The sequence below is a fragment of the Protopterus annectens genome, chromosome 3.part1, assembly GCF_019279795.1.
Source record: "Protopterus annectens isolate FY-2018-M chromosome 3.part1, PAN1.0, whole genome shotgun sequence".
In the NCBI taxonomy this organism is placed as follows: Eukaryota; Metazoa; Chordata; order Ceratodontiformes; family Protopteridae; genus Protopterus; species Protopterus annectens.
This window is the reverse complement of record NC_056732.1, coordinates 48,066,186-48,089,836: the sequence shown is the minus strand read 5'-3', so window position 1 is coordinate 48,089,836 and position 23,651 is coordinate 48,066,186. Positions and strand designations below refer to the sequence as shown.

Here is a 23,651-nt window from a genome sequence, read left to right as displayed (position 1 = left end):
GATCCAACCCAGTTTGGCTTTGTCAAAGGCAGATCATGCCTTTTAAACTTGGTTGACTTTTTGAGACAGTCACCAAGGCCATTGATGAGGAAAGGCAGTCCATACAGCCTACCTTGACCTGGCAAAGGCCTTCACACAATACCCCACTCAGGTATCATCAAAAACTCATCAGCTTGAATGTAAACCCATACATCACAAGATGGGTTGCAAACTGGCTAAGTGACAGAACCCACAGGGTCAGAGTTGCTGGAGCCATGTCAGACTCAAAGCCTGTCACAAGTGCTGTCCCACAGGGCTCAGTCCTGGGTCCACTCTTGTTCGGCATCTACTTTTCTGAAGTACAAGCAAACACAGGAGGGTTATGGCTGACAAAGTTTGCAGATGACTGCAAACTGGGCCATAGTCGAAAACACATCTGACACAGATATCCTTCAGAAGGGCCTCACAGAAACGGATAACTGGTGCCAGAGCCATGGCCTAAAGTTAAATGCCAAGAAATGCATAGTCATACCCTTCGGGAAAAACAAGGTTACCCCTAGCTACCATATAGGTGGCAATCCACTGAGCACAGAAGAAGTCATCAGGGATCTGGGGACCCAGGTTGACAGTAGCCTTTAGTTTGACACTCATGTTGCTAAAGTAGTTAGGAAAACCTTCTACATTGCCCACCTGATCATGAAGGGATTCACATCTAGATCAAGGGAGGTCATCGCCCTGTACTCATCACTCATTAGACCTATGATTGAGTACAATGCCCCATTCGAATGTATCTGACCAGACACCTGCAGCAGCTGGAAAGGCCCCAAAAGTTCCTCACCAAAAGGATAAAGGGTCTCAAAAATATGTCTTATGCTGCCCGACTGAAAGAACTCCAGCTCTATTCAGTCTCATACCGCTTGCTCAGAGGTGACCTGTGCCTGACATACAAGGCCATGTCAAACCCTGATTTGATGAATATGCTTCACCTCAAAAAATCTAGATCCCTCAGAACCACAAGGGCGGGAGACTTAAACCTTGACACGGTTATTAATAGAACATGCTGGAGGGACAGATTCATCACCCAGAGAATGCTGTGGAACAAAATCCCGGTACATGTGAGGCAGAGCACCTCGCTGGCCTTGTTCAAGAGGAATCTTGACCAATGGATGGGGGATCGCAGATATACCCCAGGGATTACTTCAGTGTCACTGCTTGACAGAGGCACAGCAAAATAATAGGCATAGTTTTATTCTAACTAAAGGGGTGGCGAAAGCCAAATAACTATGGGCTAGGCTTATAAATGCCCTTGGGCAGATAGCCTAGTATGAACCTATGAACCTATGTTGGCAATATCGGTTGGTTCTGTATATTTAGTGCCATTGTGATGTAGCTCAGAGCAGCTCTGAGTGTTGCCATTGAGACTCTTGACATAGCTGTAGAATGCTTTGTGGTTATCTTTGGAATCCGTGGCAATTTTATTTTCATAACTGGCTTTGGACGATTTAAGTTTGCCACTTCTGTCTTAAGAAGCATGAAGTTGGTTTTGGAGTAGTTTTTGATGGTGGTTTCCTTAATGGGGGGTGGGATATGGATGTCTAGGGTGAATAGCTTGAGGTTGGATCTGACCAGCGAGGAGTTGACCTCTGGCGTGTAACACCGGTTACCCATACTGGTAATGACCAGGTCCAGGATATTGCTGCCCCAGGTGGGGGTGTGGACAAGCTGATCCAAGGAATGAAATTTATGAATTCCAGAAAACACTGAGCGAATGAGTTGGTACACAAGTAGTTTCTCCAATTGATGGTGAGGTAGTTGAAATCGCCTATAACTAAAAGGTATTGGGTTGTACCTTAATATTTTCCAGTATCTTAAGAAATGAAGAGTGGGAATCCTGGGGCATGGTGGGGGATCTGTAACAAGCTAAAACCTGGACTGTAGTCTTGCCCAATGTTAGTTGCACTTGGACAATTTCGGATGCATTATGTTGAGGAACTAGCCTGGAGGTGTGGATATCCTTAATGAATATGGACATGCCTCCGCCTTTAGTGTTTCGGTCCAGGTTAGGTGGCCAAAAGGTGTGGTATTAAGTTATAGCCTGGTAATGCAGGGGTGTTCTCTGGAGCCTTGAACCAGGTCTCAGTCACTGCACAGATGTCGTTCTCCATTTTAAAGAGAGTGCCTCAAGTGAGTGCATTTTGAGGTTTAGACTTCTAGCATCGAGTAGCATTACTCTCAGAGTTTGCTTGCTTGTACCTGTTACGGTGGTGAATTTAGCATTTGAACCTTGCCTAAGAAAGGCATTATAGGGGTGGCAAGAGCCTTAGTCAGTATCCGGAATCCCAGGGGTGACAGGTGCAGGCCATCTCTGGCAAAGCATCGTGGTCCAATCATGTCATCCCAGGCAGACAGATACTGGATCCCCTTAGAATGACACCAGAAGCTTAGCCAATTGCTGAAGTCAATCATTTTGTCCTTGTACTGTGGTATAATTCTGGGCGATGGCAGGATGCTACTCGGGGCTAGGGTCATACCTGCCTGGGCTACAAGACCAGAGAGCTCCTCCACATCTCTTTTCATGTAGTCCAGGGAGATACGTCTCAGGTTATTCACACCAACATGGACAATGACAGAGTTGTATTTGTACTGGTTGTGGAATGACCTGAGTGCATGCGTTATGTGGCAGATCCTGGCACCCGACAGGCAGCTGACAGTAACTTTCTCCCTGTTTAGCCTGGTGAGTGGGACATCAGTGTGCCTGACTATAGAGTCACCTATGACTAGTGCATTGGGTACATTGTTTTGCCTTTTGGGCTGAGGTCGAGTGGCACACTGATTTTGTGGGCTGTCATTTGTCTATGTTTCAGTTTGGGAGGTCTCTGCTGCTTGGGCAGATTTATATTGACAGCCTCTGTGAATGTGGGGGTGTGCTTTGTATTCTATGTGTGGGTTTTGAAGGACTATGTATTGAGCGTGGTGTGGTGCAAGTGTTAACCTTCTCCTCTTGACTGTCCAAGTCCAGTCTTGGCTGGAGAGAGCTTGGCTTCCAATTTGGCTATACAAGTGCATCACTGCCAACTAACTCCCACCACAGAGTCCCTATCCCCAATGTGCAGACACAAAACTTATACTAGAATGTCTAGCAACCATGGAGATTTGGTCTTCAGCCAAAACCATCTCACATCAGGGTACAGAAATCAATACACAAAAACAAAAAGATACCTAGTCTTTATGAACATCCAAATAATAAGTGAATTGTGATATATTCCTGTTCAATATTTCTCAACTGTACAACTGGAAGGGGGACTTAAATTTTGTTTCATCACAGCATTTAAAGTATTTTAGAACGGTGCTTTAGCTTTACATGACCTGTACTACATGTGCATTGTTAAAAAAAAATAATTTCACTCATGTACACCAACGAGCACTGTGGGTGGAAAAGCCTAACAGAGATGAAATCACTTAGCTGCAACAAACTTGGAAAGCTGCTTCAAAATTACTGCACCCAGTCATCATTTATTATTACTTCTGGGACAAGTTATTATAAGTACATAGTTATGGCTTGCCGGGCTCTTTAACATATCTATATGTTAGTTCACAAGTGTTTACTAGGCCAACGACCACAAGGGCCTTTTTAAGCCTAGCCATGCATCCCAAATCTTTTACAAATTCTGGTACTCTTGATAAGTGTAAGCAGGGGCTTGGGAGGTGAAACATTTACAAAACAGGAGGATGGGAGAGGAACTCTTTACAGGCTGCTCGTGTCCATTACAGACATGGGTGTCAAACCAGGGACAAATTCCTGTTCTCTCTCGCCCTCGCTGAATCGAACAGCTCTGTGAAAAGTTGGGGGGTACAAAATGACTGGGGGAGTGGAAGAGAAGGTTTTGCTACAGACTTTTGAACAGTAGCAGGCTGTAGTTTGAGGGAAACATTACCTCAACACCTTTCCTGTAAAGTGATTTGCACTGTATTCTTGTCTGTGGGGTGGACAGGACAGAGAAACATGCCCACTTATACACTACAGAAACAACATACCTCCATGTGCTCTAGGATTCTGCAGAAAATGGATCTCTGGGTCAGAATGAGCCTAACTGTTAAATAAATACTACATTTGCTGCATTTTCACAACTACCTTCATGGCATCCAAACTTCAGTTTCTGCAAAGTGTACTTTCTGGTAGCACAAATGTACTTCTGTATCAGTTTTTGTAGTCACTTCTTTCACTAACTTTAGAACTCTTTTGGTAAGACTCCATAACAGATAACACGCATACTTTTCTCTCTTCCAGCCAAAGCCAGCTCTTAGATGCTTCTGAAGTTTCTAGCCCTATTCGGGGTTTTTTTTTTTGTTCATCAGAAGCATGTATTTTAACAGTGCCTTTCCCCCAACTCTTGCAAGCAGTGCATTCAGGCCTTCCCCCCCATTCTTGCACTCGATATACTCAGGCCACAGAGTACCAAACTGTGCTCGCTCCCTCCTCAATTTCCACACTGCCTTGAACTTGAATGAAATGTTTAATCAAGGTATAATACCTTACCCAACAGTTTCTGACGTTAAACATGTCTTACAGAATACTCTTTATATTCTTAATCAGATATCCCTTCCACCATTCTTCTGCCATAAACTTTCATACTTGCAGACATAAGATTGTTTTAATAATGGCAATCATGCTCTCAAGACTCCAGTAGTCCCTTTAATTCCTTCCAATCCACCAATACTGTACATTTAGCTTAAATTAATAGCGACATAAAACAGCAGGCTGATTCTATTGTTCTTTCAATTATTTTGTCATAGTCAATCAGTACAGTTTCATTACTAACAAGCTGTTTAGAAATCAATTTTTGATAATCACAGCACTTACATTTTCAGCAGCTTGGCTAAAAAATGAAATTTAAGGTACAGCATTACTAGTTAAACAACTTTAGCAATATGACCCTTTACCCCACAAGCAAAACATATTACTTTGCTTACGTGTAAAAACTTAGAAAATGTCAGTATTGGCACATTTTCAATTACAGGCTTAGTTTTCTCAGTTCTAAACAAAGGCTTATTTAGCCAGCAATATTGCTTTTAGCACAACTAATTTATCAGCCACTATTTCAAGACACTAATTGTGTGTCAACTAAATTATACCTCTCCGAGAGACCAATCTACACTTCGCACCGATACAGCTTTATGCTATTCTACAGCACTCTTTCACAACATGTCCATTTTGACAAAAAAAAAAAAAAAAAAAAAAAAGAGAAAATTCATTTACACAAAGCAAGTCTCTTCCTCTGCTAGCTGGAGGAAACAGTAGCAAATATAGGTACCCTTGCAGACTTCAAAGCAGGAACAAAAAGTCTTGTAGCTTGGAAAAGTTATCAAATTTCACCCATGTTCTCCAACAGAGTATCATGTACCTCACTAGAGAGGCAACTCTTTACCATACTCTATTTACATTGTCCATGAATAAAATACCTTAGGGAAGCCAAGAACAAATGGATGACCAGGTAGGCTGCCTTAATAAAGGTACGGTGGGATGTCGGTGAAGAAGCTGGGCTACCGGTAAAGCCTTGAGAAAGGCTGTGCATACCCAAGCACTTGTGGTTGAAGGCTGAATAAAGCCTTTAGAAAGGCTTCGTATACAGGTCGTAGTTCCGGCTGGTCAGGTCGCTTGGTGAAAGGAACAGCTAGCTAGTGTGACAGCTAGAAATCAAAGATGAAAAAACAGGCAAAACAACGTAAATGCGGCTCGGCTTAGGAGCTCTGCTCGCCGTGGTGGCAAAAAAAAAAAATCAACGTAGTCGAAGTTCAGATTCTAGAAGGTCGTACTTTACTGAAGTAAAAAGTACAATCACCATCGAAGCATAGTTACTTAATGGAAAGAGTGATCCTGAGGATTTCCTTTTATAAGAGTACATGGGGGTGTGTCAGTGGGGGCCAATCAAGTGTGGGTGAAAAAAACATTATTGTGATTGGGCACGACAACTTGACATCATACCTTACAATCTGATAGGTTAGATACCCTGAGCCAGCTCATACGTGGTTAGTAGAATCACTCTAAGCCTACAATAGTGAAGTTCGGAGATTAGCTAAAATTAGCTAAAAAAATGTAGTTAACTAAAAATAGTCTTGCTGGAAAAAAATCAGCCTTTGCTGGTAAAATACATTGCTAGGCTACACTTTTCGAAATCTTCGTCAGGATGGTGGATGACCTAAAAGAGCATAATTAGCAAAGCCGAGCGTACTAAAGAAATAGCAACAACATGTACGTAAAATAAGAAACAGGCTAGAAAACCAAAAAATAAGAACCAGGCTAGATATCCAAAAAATAAGATACAGAAACTAAAAAGAGAAACAAAATAGTGAAAAATTCTTAGATAATGGATATCAATAGAAACTAGTGTATTAAGATATGGAACTGAATGAGGGCTGTTAAATAAATAATCTTACAAAGGCACTGATATGTAACCTGAAAAAGCTAGTATATATATATATATATATATATATATATATATATATATATATATATATATATATATATATATATATATATATATATATATATATACACACCAAAATATATATATAAACCAAAAACGAGTCCGAATTTGCCAGGGGAATTATCAGACCATGGGCTGGAGGTAGACTGGTGAGATCAAAACTGGCTGTTGCACGAAAGGTAAATCTGTTAGAGGTCCAGGTGCAGAGGTTGTGGCATATGGTGTAGTATCTTTCTGAGATACAAGACTGGGGTCAATGATTCCGCATAGTTAAGGCCTGTCTTTTCCTTGCCTGCAAACGTATGTGCCACTCGAGTTCCCTCTTCTCAAGCAGCGAGTTGTGGTTTCCGCCTAGTGGGGATTTAGGGACATGTTCAAGAACATGAAATTTGAACGTATTGTGTCCTAGGTTCCTGAAAGCATGCACTGCCAGCTGGTTTGTCACTTTCAAGTATTTTAAGTCAAGCAGGTGTTTTGCTATCCTCGTTTTAAGGGAGTTGACCATCTTGCCCACATAGAAAGCGTTGCATTTGGTGCACGCTGCCCTGTAAACCACTCCTGTGACATTGCAGTCACCTCTGACATTAGGTGTGTACTGTCTCCTGCCATTGGGGCAGTAAAAGCCTGCGGCAACGCTCATGTGTCTACAGTAGTGGCAGGGAGGCTCACTGCAGGCAAAGATACCAGGGTTGTAAAGTTTAACTTGGCAGGGGTGTTCCAGAAAGTCCCTAATGCTTCTCCCTTTTCTAGCTGTGAAGGAGGGTTTTCTCTGGAAAAATGTGGCCAAAAGACCTGTTATTTTTATGTTAAGGAAAAGACCAGGCCTTAACTATGCAGAATCTTTGACCCCAGTCTTGTATCTCAGAAAGATACAACACCGTATACCACAACCTCTGCGCCTGGACCTCTAACAGATTTACCGACGAAATATATATATATTTTGTCTTTCATGTTTTCTACAATGGTTCAGTATTACTATTTTTTTCGGGTCTTTCTAGCTTTTCAGGTTACATATCAGTGCCTTTTTAAGATTGTTTTTTTTTAATTAAACAGCCCTCATTCAGTTCCATATCTTAATACATTAGTTTCTATTCATAGGTTCATACTAGGCTATCTGCCCTAGGGCATTTATAAGCCTAGCCAGAATGTATGTGGCTTTCATCACCCCTTAGGATGAGAATACTATACCCATTAGTTTGCTGTGCCTCTGTCCAGCAGTGACACAGAGATGATTCCCGGGGTAAACCTACGATCTCCCATCCACTCGTCAAGATTTCTCTTGAACAGAGTCAGTGAGGGGCTCTGCCCCACATGGACTGGGATTCTGTTCCATAGTGTAGGGAGTCTCTGGGTGATGAATCTGTCCCTCCAGCACGTCCTATTTATATCCGTGTTGAGGTTTAAGTCTCTTGCTCTCGTGGCTCTGGTGGATTTGGATTTTTGAGGTGGAGCATGTCCATTAATTCCGGGTTGGACATGGCCTTGTATGTCAGGCACAGATCACCTCTGAGCAGGCGGTATGACTGAATAGAGCTGGAGTTTCTTCAGTCGGGCAGCGTATGACATATGTTTGAGCCTTTATCCTTTTGGTGAGGAACTTTTGGGGTCTTTCCAACTGCTGCAGGTGTCGGGTAAGGTACATTCAACGGGCATTGTACTCAATCATTGGTCTGATAAGTGGAGTACAGGGTACAATGACCTCTCCTGATCTGGATGTGAATCCCTTCATGATCAGGTGGGCAATGTAGAAGGTCTTCCTAACCACTTTGGCAATGTGAGTGTCAAAAGAGAGGTTACTGTCACCTTGGGTCCCAAGGTCCCTGATAACTTCTTCCGTGTTTAATGGATTACCACCTATGTGGTAATTAGTCTATACCTTGTTTTTCCCAAATGATATGACTATACATTTTGGCATTTAGCTTAAGGCCATGGCTCTGGCACCAGTTATCCATTTCTATGAGACCTCTCTGGAGGACGTCTGTGTCTGATGGAGTGTCAATTATGGTGCCCAGTTTGCAGTCATCTGCAAATTTTGTCAGCCACAATCCCCCTATGTTTGCCTGCACTTCAGAAAAATAAATGCCGAACAAGAGGGGGCCCAGGACTGAGCCCAGTGGGACACCGCTCGTGACCGGCTTAGAGTCTGACATGGCACCAGCAACTCTAACCCTGTGGGTTCTGTCCTTCAGCCAGTTTGCAACCCATCTTGTGACATATGGGTTTACATCTAAGCTGGTGAGCTTTTCTATGATGCCCGAGTGGGGTATTGTGTCGAACTCTTTTGCTAGGTCAAGGTAGGCTGTGTGAACTGCCTTACCCTCATCAATGGCCTTAGTGACTGTTTGAAAAGTCGACCAAGTTCAAGAGGCAGGATCTGCCCTTGACAAAGCCAAATTGGGTAGGATCCAGTGTCTGTAGGTCCCCAATGTCTTTATTTATGAGTTCCATTATGATCCTCTCCATAGCTTTGCAGACAAGGCTGTCAAGCTTATGGGCGGTAATTTCAGGGTCCGTAGAAGCACCGCCTTTGTGGAGTGGGACCACAGTTGCCGTCGCCATTCTTTGGGTACGTATCCTGTAGTAAGGCTAAGATTAAACAGCAGCCTTATGTGTGGGTTTAGTTCCTCATTGAGTTCGTATAGCACACAGCCGGGGACACCGTCCGGTCCCATTGATGCTGTGTTTTTTGCTTTAGAGAGAGCAGCTCTCACCTGGGCATCCGAGATGTTTGGGAGGCTAGACTCTGGTGGGATAGATATTTCTCCTTTTGGGGGGGGGAGGGAGGGGAGAAATTTTCACTGAACCTGTCTGCCAGTATGTTGGCAATGACTGTGGGTTCAGTGATTTTTGTATCATTTTGGACTAATTCTGAGCATATCTGGGAGTTTCCACCCAGGTTTCTAACATAGCTAAAGAGGGACTTAGTGTCTTTAGCGATTTTTCTCTCAAAGTTGGCCTTGGATGATTGTATGAGTGATCGTAGTTTTTTGCTAGTATTGATCAGAGATGCCTTCCCTTTTAGGGATTTTGCTCTGTCATGTAGTAGCTTTCTCCTCTTGTTGTAGAGTTTGTTTATGGCTGGGGTCCACCAGACCGGGCGCCTGCCTTTGGTGGAAAGGGTCTTGATTTTATTAGGGATTGCTTGATCCATACATTCCTGGAGGCGCTCGTAGAAGGCATTTGTAAGGGTTTCAGCAGCGTGGGTTGTGGTTTCCACTGGCTCGGGGGCCTTGAAGGATACCACTCCAGTCTTAAGAAGTGTGAAGTTTGCTTTTGAGAAGTTCTTCACTGTGGTCTTTTTGCTGGGGTTGGGGGATGTGGATCTCCAGTGAGATTAATTTATGGTCTGATCTCACCAATGAGAGATATACTTCGTGTGGAGCATTTTGTCCCCATGTTTGTGATGATCAGGTCTAGTATATTTTCTCCTCTTGTGGGAATGGTGACTAGTTGTTCCATAGCATTTGAGTTTATGAACTCCAGGAACCTTTGGGCTAGGGTGTTGGGGCTTGAGTAATGTTCCCAGTCTATGTTTGGGTAGTTGAAGTCACCCAATATGACGGTGTTTGGAGAGACATTCATACTCTCCAGTGTCTTCAGGAAGGCTGTGTGGGTTTCCTGAGTTTGAGAGGGTGGTCTGTAGCATGCTACAAACTGTAGGGCAGTTTTACCTATGGTTAATTGCACCTGGATGGTCTCCAATGCTTTGTGCGTTGCCACTAACCTGGAGGTGTGGGTATCCTTTATGAATATGGATACTCCCCCTCCTTTAGTGGTTCGGTCCGGATTTTGGGGCCGGAACGCATGATATGAGGTATAACCTGACAGTGCTGGGGTACTCTCAGGAGCCTTGAACCAGGTTTAAGTCACAGCACAGACTGATGCCCGAGTGGGGTATTGTGTCGAAGGCTTTTGCGAGGTCCAGGTAGGCTGTGTGGACTACCTTGCCCTCATCTATGGCTTTGGTAACTGTTTCAAAGAAATCAACTAGGTTTAAAAGGCAAGATCTGTCCTTAAAGCCAAATTGGGTAGGGTTTAATGTCTGGAGGCTCCCAATGTCTTTATTTATGAGTTCCATGATAATACGCTCCATAGCTTTACAGACCAGACTAGTCAGGCTTATGGGGCGATAGTTTCCGGGGTCCATTGTGGCACCACCTTTGTGAAGTGGGACCACTGTAGCTGTACGCCATTCTTTGGGTACATATCCCGTAGTAAGGCTAAGTTTGAACAGTGACTTAATGTGAGGGTTCAGTTCTTCTTGGAGCTCGTGTAAGACACAGCCTGGGACACCGTCCGATCCCATAAATGCTGTGCTTTTTGCTTTGGAGAGGGCAGCTTTCACCTGTGCATCTGTGATGTCAGGGAGGTTACATTCAGTTGGGATAGGCGTTTGCTCCTTTGGGAGGGAAGGGGGAGAGAAGTTGCGCTGAATCTGTCTGCCAGGATGTTGGCCATGTCTGTAGGTTCGGTATATTTTGTACCGTTATGCAACAATTCAGAGCATATCTGGGAGTTTCCACCCATGTTCCTGACATAACTAAAGAAGGCCTTGTGATTATCTTTAGTGTCTAGGGCAATTTTTCTTTCGAAACTGGCCTTTGATGATTTTATGAGGGATCGAAGTTTCTTGCTAATACTGGTCAGAGATGCCTTCCCTTTTTGGGATTTTGCTCTGTCATGTAGTAGCTTCCTCCTTGTGTTGTATAGCTTATTTATGGCCGGGGTCCACCAGACCGGTCTCCTGGTTTTGGAGGAGTGAGTCTTGGTTTTATTTGGGATAGCACGATCGATGCATTCCTGCAGGTGCTCATAGAATGCATTTGTAAAGGATTCTGCAAATTGGGCTGTATTATCCTCTGGCCCAGGGGCTTTGAAGGATTCGACCTCAGTCTCGAGAAGTGCAAAATTGGCTTTTGAGAAATTCTTTACAGTGATTTCCTTGGCTGGGGGAGGGGATGGGATGGGATATGGATGTCCTTGGCTGGGGGTGGGGATGGGATATGGATGTCCAGGGAAATTTGTTTATGGTCTGATCTTACCAATGAGGGGTTTACCTCTGGTGTGAAACATAGCTATGTTGGTGATGACCAGGTCCAATATGTTGTTCCCTCTTGTGGGAGTGGTGACCAGTTGTTCCATTGCGCTAGAGTTTATAAATTCAAGGAACCGTTGGGCGAGGGTGTTTGGGCTTGAGTAGTTTTCCCAGTCAATGTTTGGGTAGTTGAAGTCACCCAATAACAGTGTTTGGAGAGACCTTCATATTCACCAGTGTTCTCAGGAATGCCAAGTGGGGTTCCTGTAATAGGGAGGGTGTTCTGTAGCAGGCTACAAACCGAAAGGCAGTTTTGCCCGCTGTTAGTTGCACATGGATGGTTTCCGATGCTTCGTGCAGTGCCACTAACCTGGAGGTGTAGGTATCTTTGATGAATACAGGTACTCCCCCTCCTTTTGTGCTTCGGTCCGAGTTTTGGGGCCGAAACGCTTGGTATGAGTTATAACCTGGTAGTGCTGGGGTGCTCTCAGGAGCCTTGAACCAGGTTTCTGTTACTGCACAGACATCGATTTTCTCCATACTGAGGAGAGTCTCGAGTGCGTGCATCTTGAGGTTTAGACTTCTGGTATTACTAATACACAATTGCTATATTTACAGCCAATCATTTCTTAATTCAAATTTTAGCTACATACTGCAGATTCGTTTTAGGGACCTCCTCCTGAAATGAAACTGAAAAATGGACTTTACAAGTGTTAATTGTGAAATTTCAGCTGGAAATAACACTATATACTTATAAGCATGCAGGGACGCACATAATATATACGTACACAGAATATTTCACATACACCGAGTTCATGTTTAAACTTAGTATGCAGCTACAAACTGTATTCATCTCTTTGTGGTGATCCATTTTAACTGGTTACACAGTTTTATATTCTTTTTGCAATGAGATGTCTGCTTCTAATACCCAAAGCTACATAGCATCAAGGCTGGACTATGGTGTACACGGGTTTCTTGATAAAGTCAAGCAAATACCTATGCAAACTCCCAAGCCAGTAGTTGTCACTTTCTTGTTACTAATGTTAGCACCCAATACTCCCACGCAACCCTGTTGTTCTGCATTTGTTTTAAATTTCTATAATTGTGCATTTAGCCAGGTCACAACTAAAAGAGGGCCCCTACTGACTGTGCTTACCAACTTAAAGGTAAACAAAATGAATAAAAAAGTGTGTGACACCACGCCATCTAACAAAAATGACAAAAACAAACTCAATGGTAACTTTCAGAATTCTTAGGAATCTTGAAAATACATCATAGGAAGAAGGAAGGAACTCAAGAGTACATGGAGAAAATTCATGCAGATTCCGTACAATCATACATGCCGTACATTCCGTAACAAGCAATCAACAACTAAACTGTGGAGCTATAACACAAAAATTTTACCTACTGACCCACCACGTTTCCAATGCCTTTCAGGAACACTTAAAACAGGCACATGCTAGTGAAACGCGTATTATGGTAAGGCTGCTCCATTTCGGAAGTACACATTTCATAATTCGTGCTATGCCTGAAACTCTAAAGCTCTAACAAACTTTATACTGGATGCTGTAGTAAGGTAATACAAACTTTCTGCAGGTCAGGAAAATGAATCAGCTTATCGATTCCTCCTCTTACTTGCTTTCCATCACCAATTTCACAACTTCGTACCCCTTGACAGATTGATAGATTTTAATAGACAAACAGACTTCCCAACATACACACGCTCTTTTGTAAACGGTTTACTACAAAGCCTTGGGCAACTTCAAATATTCAAATCACAGTTGTAATAGAAGGGTTTAATTACAACATTATCATACACTAAAATTAATGCTTTTCACTTAAGGAAGCTAACAACTTAATTTGCAACCAGCACATTAACAAACAAAATTAACTAATGGTTACAGGACTCTGATGTACTGGGCTTGTCTGCTGTCTCTGCAAATCTAGACTAACAACAGCTCTTAACAAACCTCAATTACATACTAATAACTCGTCAGAAAACCGCTAATCTTTTCTAAATAAAATCTACCAGGTTACCAACTGCAAGAATAAAGTACTAGGGCCACAAGCAAATACATTATACATAACAATGGACTGAATAACTGAACTACATTAAGGAACTGTAACTGTACTTACTTCTGTGTTTTGATGTTTAAAAGTGTCCAAAAACAATAATTCCATTGCACTTTCTGCTGCCATGTTGGGTGAACTGAGATGACAATTTCCGGGTCAAATGTATTCAACGCTTCCAGGTTAATTCGGCTACACTGAAGTGTAGTTGTGGAGATATTTTTTTACCTTTTTTTTCATTAGGTTTGAAGGTGGGATCTAAGAAGAGTCCTTTGTGGATTGAGTTGTAGCGCTGTAACAGTTTTGCACACTTTAAAATATCACTGTAATGTCGAATATGAAGCTGAAGTAAAGTGCTCGATAAGAACGCGCTCCTTTTGGAAAAAACACATTTGCTACGATTTAATAGCTTGAAAGTAGGCGCTTTTCATATAGAAAGTGTTAGGTCACAAGCATAAGATTAATATTTGAATGTGGGCCAAACGCAGCTGTCTGCCGTCTGATCATGCTGTAAGGTGTTGCGTCCCAAAGACTCTGGCCTTTTACTTTCTTTTGTTGTTTAATTGAGATGGTTACGCAGATCCCGCCCTCCGGTTTTGGTATCTGAGACAAAAGAAATACCTCCAAGCTGCCCTTAAAACCCTGGCGGTGTCCTGTGTATAATTTCGGGAGAAGGAAGGCTTAACCAGTCTGTCCCGATCATACCTCTCAATATCTTAGCACAAGAAATTTGGACAGAGCCACATATAATAAGTGTGTACTAGGCTAATGACCCTGGAGCCTTTACAAGCCTAGCCCTAAGGATTATCTTGGCATTGTGCCACCCGACCTGAGTTCCCAGTGCCTCTGTCAAGTAGAGCCACTGGAATGATTCCTGGGGTGAATTTTATATTTCCCATCCACTCATCAAGATTTCTCCTGAAGAGAGCCAGTGAGGCACTCTACTTGACATGTATGGGAAGTCTATTCCACAGCATGGGCAGTCTGTGGGTTATTAACCTGTCCCTCCAGCTTGTTCTGCTGTTTGTGGCAATGAAGTTGAGGTCTCTGGAGCGTGTAGTGCAGAAGGATTGGGATTTCTTTAGATGTAGCATTTCTAACAGAGCTGGGTCAGACACGGATTTGTAAGTCAAGCAGAGATCGCCTCTTAAGTAGGCGATATGAGATCGAGAATAGTTGGAGTTTTTTTAGTTTGTCCATATCAGACAAGTGTTTAAGGCCTAAGATCCTATTTGTGAGGTATTTTTGCAGCCTCTCCAAATGGGGCACTGTAGGTTCATAGGTAGGTACTAGGCTGTTGGCCCTAGGGCCTATACAAGCTTAGCCAAAAAGGTACCCTGGCTTTCGCCACCCAAGAAAATTATTTCCTGTGCCCCTGTCAAGCAGAACCACAGAAGTGATCCCCGGGCTGAATTTCCTATTACCCATCCAATCATTAAGATTTTTCTTGAAGAGTGCTAATGAGGAGCTCTGTTTGACATAGATAGCCTGTTTTTTTTTTTTTCTTGTAACTAGCCAGTTTTCTAGTTTCAGCACTCAAATCTGTTTCTTTGATCTCAGCACTTGTTCAGAAAAAAAAAAAAAATTTCATCTGCTTTTACTGTACTTGTGTTTTTACCTACTTCTTTTTACTTTTGCATCATCTTAAAATACTCAATTGTATTTATTACTGCTTGGTGTAACTCATTCTAAGCCTTTTGGTTTAAACACTTGGGCTTCGGACCAGTTAGTTGTTTTGCACTGAGAGGTTTGTGGTCTGCACTGTTGTGGCAGAACAGGTAGCTTACATCCTTCTAGGTTGAGAACTGCTGATTGAGGGCTCAGTGTCTGTTATTCTAAAAGTGTATTAATTCTGGTTTAAGCACTTGGGCTTTCAAGCCAGTTATTTTACATTAAGAGGGTTCGTGGTCTGCACTCTTGTGGGAGGAGAGGCTGGACTCTGCCCTTCTGAGCTGGGAATTTCTGGTTAAAGGCTTATAGTGCATGCATATCTGAACTGTTTCTTACTGAAGTTGGTGCGCCTCGTTTGCTGTGGCATAGACTGGATTCGGGCCTGCTGGATCTAGCTTTGTTTGTGTAACTTGAGCACTAATCCAGACATTCTCTAAAGTATTCAATGGTATTTATTACTGCTTGGTTGTAACTTGATTAAAGTGTAGCTATCATTCAAGTCTTTTGGATTAAGCACTTGGGCTTCAGACCAGTTGTTTTACATTAGGAAGGTTTGTGGCAAGCACTGTGGTGGCAGGACAGGTAGCTTTCATCCTTCTAAGTTGGGAACTGCTGATTGAGAGCCCAGTGTCCAAGTGTATTAGTTCTGGTTTAGGCACTTGGGCTTCAGGCCAGTTATTTTACATTAAGAAGGTTCGTGGACTGCACTCTTGTGGGAGAAGAGGCTGGACTCTGCCCTTCTGAGCTGGGAATTTTCTGGTTAAAGGTTTATAGTGCCTGAATATTTGAACTGTATCTTACTGAAATTGGTTCACCTTGTTTGCTCTATCATAGACTAGATCCAGGCCTACTGAATCTAGCTTTGTTTGTATACTTGTTGTTTGTTTGCTTGTTATTTCCCTGGAAGCTAATTCACCTAATACGCAACTTCTCAGCTTCTGTGGATCACTAGTGATATCTGCATTGCTTACTGTACTTATTTCCTTGTTTCACTTGAAAGAAAGTTACTGTTTGTCGTTTTGCATTTAGTTACTTGTATCACATTGCACTCAAGTTACCTGGCACTTGCTCACTAAAGCAATTATATAAGTCAGCACTAAAAATTAAAAGCACTACACCCTCACTCCCCACTGGCCCTTGTTTTCAATTAAGGATTTCCCAATATTATTCTAGCATGTCCAAAGGTCAGTTGTCAATCTCCTCTCCGGTCCAGCTGGTGAATCTGGGAATCTTGAGGCAATGTTATAACTGCCTCATGTACACAGACAACCCTCTCCTCCTCCCACATAACACAAATACTTGAGAGATGCAGCTATTTAGCCAAACTGGAGGCTGAGCTCTCTCAACTCAGGACTGGCAAGACCAGACAGGAGGAGAAGGCAACTACACACACCACAAAACCAGCCTCACATAATGCTACCACTCCACTGAATCAAACACATAAACACACAAAGACATACTCGGAGGCTCTGAGTAAAATTTACCTAAACAGCAGAGGCCTCCAAAGCAGACACCCAAACAACTGCTACCTCAAGACACCCCAAAAGCAACACATAAACCACAAAAGCAGTGTGCAAAGCAGTCACAGCCCTTAAGGCCAAATACAACACCAAACATACTTGTCATAGGTGACTCCATAGTCAGACACACTGACGTCCCACTCACCAGGCTGAACAAGGAGAGGGTCACAGTAAGCTGCCTATCGGGCGCTAGAATCCGCCACATAACACAAGCACTCGGGTCACTCCACAGCAAGTACAAATATGACACAGTCATTGTCCATGCTGGTGTGAACGACCTGAGACGCATACCTCCCTGGACTGCATGAAAAGAGACATAGAGGAGCTCTCTGATTATGTAGCCCAGGCAGGTATGACCCTAACCCTGAGCAGTATCCTTCCTTCACCAAGAATGATGCCACAATATAGAGACAAGATGATCAGCTTTAACAATTGGCTTAATGTCTGGTGTCATTCAAAGGGGATCCAGTGTCTGTCTGCCTGGGATGACATGCTTGACAAGCCACGCTGCTTAAGGGACGGCTTGCACCTGTCACCCCTGGGATTCGGATATTGGCTAAGGCTCTTGCCACCCCATAGTGCCTTTTTAGGCAAGGCTCAAATTCTAAACCTACCACCCTAGAAAACAAAAATGGGAAGAAATTGAGGGTAATGCTGCTCAATGCCAGAAGCCTAAATCTCAAAATGCACGACTCGAGGCCCTTCTCAGTATGGAGAACATCGATGTCTGTGCTGTAACTGAAACCTGGTTCAAGGCTCCTGAGAGCACCCCGGCACTATTAGGTTTTACCTCATATCATGCGTTCGGCCCCAAAACCCGGACCACTCCACAAAGGAGGGTGTATCCATATTCATAAAGGATACTCACACCTCCAGGTTGGTGGCAACGCATGAAGCTTGAAACCATCCAGGTGCAACTAACAATAGGCAAAACTGCTCTACAAATTGTAGCATGCTACAGGCCACCCTCTCAAACTCAGGAACCCCACACAGCCTTCCTGAAGACACTGGAGGGTATAAATGTATCTCCAAACACCATCATATTGGGTGACTTCAACTACCGAATATAGACTGGGAACATTACTCAAGCCCTAACTTTCTAGCCCAACGGTTCCTGGAGTTCATAAATTCAAATGCCATGGAACAGCTAGTCACTGTTCCCACGAGAGGAGAAAATATACTAGATCTCATTGTCACAAACATGGGGACAAAATGCTCCACACGGAAGTATATCCCTCATTGGTGAGATCTGATCATAAACTAATCTCACTGGAAATCCACATCCCGGCCCCACCCCAAACAAAAAAGGCCATAGTGAAGAACTTCTCTAAAGCAAACTTCACACTACTCAAGACTGGTGTGGTATCCTTCAAGGCCCCTGAGTCAGAGGAAACCACAACCCAAGCTGGAAGCCCTTACAAATGCCTTCTATGAACACCTCCAGGACTGCATGGATTAGGCAATCCCAAATTAAACCAAGACTCTTTCCACAAAGGGCAATCGTCCAGTCTGGTGGACCCCAGCCATTAACAAACTTTACAATAAGAGGAGAAAGCTATTACATGATAGAACAAAATCCATAAAAGGGAAGTCACCCTGATCATTATTAGTAAAAATTACGAGCACTCATAAAATCAACTAAGGCCAATTTTGAGAGAAAAATTGCCATGGATTCAAAGGACAATCATAAGGCCTTTTTCAGCTATGTTAGGAACCTGGGTGGAAACTCACAGATATGCTCAGAATTAGTCCAAAATGATACAAAAATCACTGAACCCACAGACATTGCCAACATACTGGCAGACAGGTTCAGTGCAAACTTCACCCCTCTCCCCTAAAGGAGAGATAACTATCCCAGCCGAGTGTAGCCTCCCGGACATCTCAAATGCGCAGGTGAAAGCTGCTCTCTCTAAAGCTAAAAACACAGCATCAATGGGACGGATGGTGTCCCCGGCTGTGTGCTACGAGCTAAATGAGGAATTAAACCCGCACATAAGGCAGCTGTTTAATCTCAGCCTTTCCACAGGATACGTGCCCAAGGAGTGGCGACGGCAACTGTGGTCCCACTCCACAAAGGTGGCGCCTCACGGACCCTGGTAATTACCGCCCCATAAGCTTAACAAGTCTAGTCTGCAAAGCTATGGAGAGGATCATAATGGAGCTCATAAACAAAGATATAGGGGACTTGCAGACATTGGACCCGACCCAGTTTGGCTTTGTCAAGGGAAGATCATGCCTTTTGAACTTGGTCGACTTCTTGAAATAGTCACCAAGGCCATTGATGAGGAAAGGCAGTCCATACAGCCTACCTTGACCTTGCAAAGGCTTCGACACAATACCCCACTCGGGTATTGTAGAAAAACTACCAGCTTAAATGTAAACCCATATGTCACAAGATGGGTTGCAAACTGGCTTAAGGACAGAACCCACAGGGTTAGAGTTGCTGGCGCTGTGTCAGACTCCAAGCCGGTCACAAGTGGTGTCCCACAGGGCTCGGTCCTTGGCCCCTATTGTTTGGCATCTACTTCTCAGAAGTACAGGCCAACATGGGAGGACTTTGGCTGACAAAGTTTGCAGATGACTGCAAACTGGGCCATAGTGGAAAGTGCATCGGACACTGATATCCTTCAGAAGGGACTCACGGAAACAGATAGCTGGTGCCAGAGCCATGGCCTGAAGTTAAACGCCAAAAATGTATAGTCATACCCTTCGGGAAAAACAAGGTAACCCCAAGCTACCATATAGGTGGCAATCCACTAAGCACAGAAGAGGTTATCAGGGACCTGGGGACCCAGGTTGACAGTGGCCTTTCTTTTGACACTCACATTGCTAAAGTGGTTAGAAAGACCTTCTACATTGCCCACCTGATCATGAAGGGATTCACATCCAGATCTAGTGAGGTCATTGTTTCCCTGTACTCTTCACTTATCAGACCAATGATCGAGTACAATGCCCCATTCGGGATGTATCTCACCCGACATCTGCAGCAATTGGAGAGGCCCCAAAAGTTCCTCACCAAAAGGATAAAGGGACTCCAAAATCTGTCATATGCTGCCAGATTGAAGAAACTCCAGCTCTATTCAGTCGCATACCGTCTGCTCAGAGGTGACATGTGCCTGACATACAAGGCCATGTCCAACCCGGAATTAATGGACATGCTCCACCTCAAAAATCCAAATCCACCAAAACCACTAGAGCAAGCGACTTAAACCTTAGCACGGATATAAATAGGACGTGCTGGAGGGATAGATTTATCACTCAGAGACTCCCTATGCTGTGGAATAAAATCCCGGTCCATGTGAGGCAGAGCACCTCGCTGACTCTGTTCAAGAGAAATCTAGACCTGTGGATGGGAGATCGTAGGTTTACCCCGGGAATCATCTCTGGGTCACTGCTGGACAGAGGCACAACAAACTAATGGGCACAGTATTTTTTCATATAAGGGGTGGCGTAAGCCACAATAATTTGGGCTAGGCTTATAAATGCCTTAGGGCAGATAGCCTAGTATAAACCTATGAACCTATGAACCTATAGGTAGTCTGTTCCAGAGTATGGGAAGTCTTTGGGACAGGAATCTATCACTCCAGCATGTTCTGTTTATTGTGGTGACAAGGATTAGGTCCCTAGAGTGTGTAGCTCGGAGGGATTGGGATTTCTTTTAAGTGGAGCATGTCCAACAGCTCTAGGTTTGACATAGCTTTGTATATTAGGCAGAGATCGCCTCTGAGTAGGCGATATGCAATGGAGTAAAGCCAGAGTTTTTTGAGACGGTCTGCTTAAGGCCAGTAATCCTCTTTGTCAGGTATTTTTGCAGCCTTTCCAGTTGTTGTAGATGTCTTGTGAGGTACATACCAAAAGGGGCGCTGTACTCTATAATGGGTCTAATGAGTGATGAGTAGAGGGGAACAATGACCTCTTTTTTTCTGGATGAGAAACCTTTTGTGATGAGGTGTGCCACGTAGAAGGATTTCCTGACCACTGTGGCGATGTGATTTTCAAAGGAGAGACTACTGTCCACCTGTGTCCCAAGGTCTCTTATCACACTTTCAGTGTTAAGTAGACTACCGCCTATGTGGTAGTTTATGGGTACAGAGTTTTTACTAAAGGGGATGACAATGCAATATAACGGCGGGGCGAAGGCTCCAAAATAGGGACAGGTTTTAAGTATTGCTCTTACAAAATTAAAAAGTTGCCAGAATAACAGGTTTTTCATTAGCATGCAGTTTTTGAAGGATATGTAGTCTGAAATGCAAATGTCTGTCATTATTTAATTATTTCAATGTCCAGTGATTTGTCAGAAAACCACACATTTATTAGGACATCTGGACATTTGAGAGGTATGGCCTGATATACTGAGTTGTCCTTAGGCTGGGCATAGGCATTTCTCGGCACTAAATAGATCTACATGTGATATGTAAGCAGAAGAAATACTGTCTATTTAAATATAGCGTATTTTTTTTTCTGCTTTTTTGTTGATCAGATAAGGTTGGCGTGTATGTGCGTGTTTGTTTGTTACTCAGGTGGTGTCCGAAGACCCTTTTCAGCCTTAAGCAAACCTGCAGTGCCATTAATCCATTGCCTGGTCCCATTTTACAAAGAATTTACAGAGATATTTGAAGTAGATAAAAGAAAAGTACCTCAATAACAATGAATACTAAATGTATATAAAGACGGCTATTTCAGTTCTATTTTAGACATTCAAGTATAGTAGTAGTATATAAGTTTTTAACATACAGATAGAATAAAATACTATGAATGAACATTGTAATTAATATTGCCTTAGTCTAAGCTGATAAGTGCTGTTAGCTCTGCTGGTATAGGTTAATAGAGGGAGGGAGTGTATTTGTGGGTGATGGAAAATGAGGAAAAGGAGTCTTTGAGTGATGACTCGTATGGAGGGGAAAAAACATGCTGTGGGGGCTGGTATAGGAGCAAAGCCATTTGCTAGAGAGGTGGTCCATGAGCATTTTTTGAATTTATGTTGGTAGTGTTTATGATTAGTTGGTGGGTGAAAATCATTTGGGTGTAGGTTAGCTGTTGTGGAAGTTCTAGCCATTTTATTTGTTGTAGAGCAGAGCAGTAGTGGGACCTGTATGGTGAGCTTGTGGCAAACTTGGCTATTTTGTTGTAGCATGACTCAAGTTTGGTAAGGCCAGTTTTGTTAAGGTTGGTAAAGATGGGAACAGCGTAGAGAAGAGTGGATAAAAGATGAGTCCTAGCTATGTTTAGTCTAAATTGGCTAGTTAGGTTTTATTCATTAAAGAGAACCTGGTTTAATATATGTTTTTTTTATGGTTTGAGATAGGTGTAGGTCGAATTTTAGCTTATCAGTTGTAATACCCAATAGTTTGGTTTGCGAGATGGCGGTTATAGTAGTGTTGTTGGAGGAGTGTATTTGAAAAGTGGCTGGGGATTAGGTGTCTTGGTGGGGAGAAAGAGCATCAGCTTGGTCTTGTTTGGGTTCATTATGAGGTTTGCGTTAGCCAAGATTTTATTTCCTCTAGGAAAGATTGTTGTGTTGTAACCTGTAGCTGTGTTAAGACAGGATGCAGTGTATATGACGGTAGAATCATCTGCATATTGGATGACTGAAGCGAGAGAAGTGGATTTGTGGAGATGGTTGGTGAAAATGGTGAAGAGTAGGGGGCCTAATATGGAGCTGTGTGGAACTCCTGTGTTGACAGGAAGCAGAGACGATAGCTCCTGTTGCCATCTGACAGCTTGTTGGTGTTTGGTTAGGTGGCTGTGGAACCATGGTAGGAAAGAATGGCTAAAATATAAGGTGGCTATTTCCAATGGTAGTTTCTGGTGTGAAACTGTGTTGAAGGCCTTTGAGAGCTCTAGAAAGGCGGATGACACAAATTTATTATGATTTCTGTGTTGAGTTATTTTGTTGGTAAAACTGAGAAGGGCGGATGTTGTGCTATGGTGGGGGCAAAAACCATGTGTGTTTGATAGAAGGTTGTTGGAGAGAAGGTAGTTTAGGAGCTGGAAGTGAATACATTTTTCTAGTATTTTGGAGAGGAGTGAAAGAATGGCGATGGGTCTGTAGTTATTTAATTTGGTAGAGTTGCTGTCTTTATGCAAAGGAGTGGTGTAGGAGACTTTCCAGATTAGTGGGACATAGTTTTCAGTGATTGAGCGATTGATGAGGATAGAAAAAGGTAGACTACGACTTCGGAGGCAGATTTGAGGAATTCTGATGGGAGGTTGTCTACAGTTAGGCTGATGGGCTTGAGTTTACTAACTAGTTTTTTTATGGTATGGGTTGGGACAGGGTTAAAGGAGAGGGAGTTTATTCCTTTGATGTTGGGATTACAGTAATGGTATTTTGGTCATAGTTAATGAGTGAATGTATTGGGTTTGTGAAAAAGGAGTTGACTTGTTTTGCAGTGCTGTCATTTGAGGGGGGTGTAGTAGGTTTGGGAGTGGAAGTATTACCTGGTTGCAGGAGTTTGCTTGCTGTGGCCCAGAACTTTTTGGGGCATTTTTTTTTTGCTGTGTAGTGGGGTTTTTATCAGCTTTTATCTGGGATTTAGGTTTGTTCCTAAGTTGTTTGAACAGTAGTAGGTTGTCATTGCTTTTGATAACCAGTGTTCCCATGCCCTGTCCCTTTCTTTTACCAGGTCTTTGGTAGTGTTTGTTAGCTAAGGTGAGTGGTGATTTTTATTTTAGCGGGTATGCAGGGGGCTAGGCTGTTTAGAATGTTGAGGAAGGTGGTATTAAAGTATTGCACGGCATCATCTGGTGGTAAGAGTTTTGAGGGAGGGCCAGTTAATTTGTTGGATGAGAGAGTTAAATGTGTGGATATTACATTTCTTCTTGCGGATTAGCCTGTAGATTGCTTATCTGGGTGGAACGAGGTTGTTTCTGCGTAGGTAGGTGGTCTCT

At 43.1% G+C, this 23,651-nt stretch overlaps 1 protein-coding gene across 4 annotated transcripts in view; it reads right to left on the bottom strand.

The window, feature by feature from the left end:
• VIRMA (vir like m6A methyltransferase associated) overlaps nt 1-14,224 on the bottom strand; it is a 1,734,630-nt gene extending 1,720,406 nt beyond the window's left edge. Inside the window, exon 1 of one of the 4 annotated variants that reach the window (XM_044066546.1) lies at nt 13,636-14,224. In XM_044066546.1, coding sequence (XP_043922481.1) covers nt 13,636-13,698 — 63 coding nt within the window. In that variant the 5' untranslated portion in view covers nt 13,699-14,224. The remainder of the gene's footprint in view (nt 1-13,635) is intronic. The other 3 variants (XM_044066545.1, XM_044066547.1, XM_044066548.1) reach the window with 3 other exon arrangements.
• Between the last annotated feature and the right edge of the window lie 9,427 nt (nt 14,225-23,651).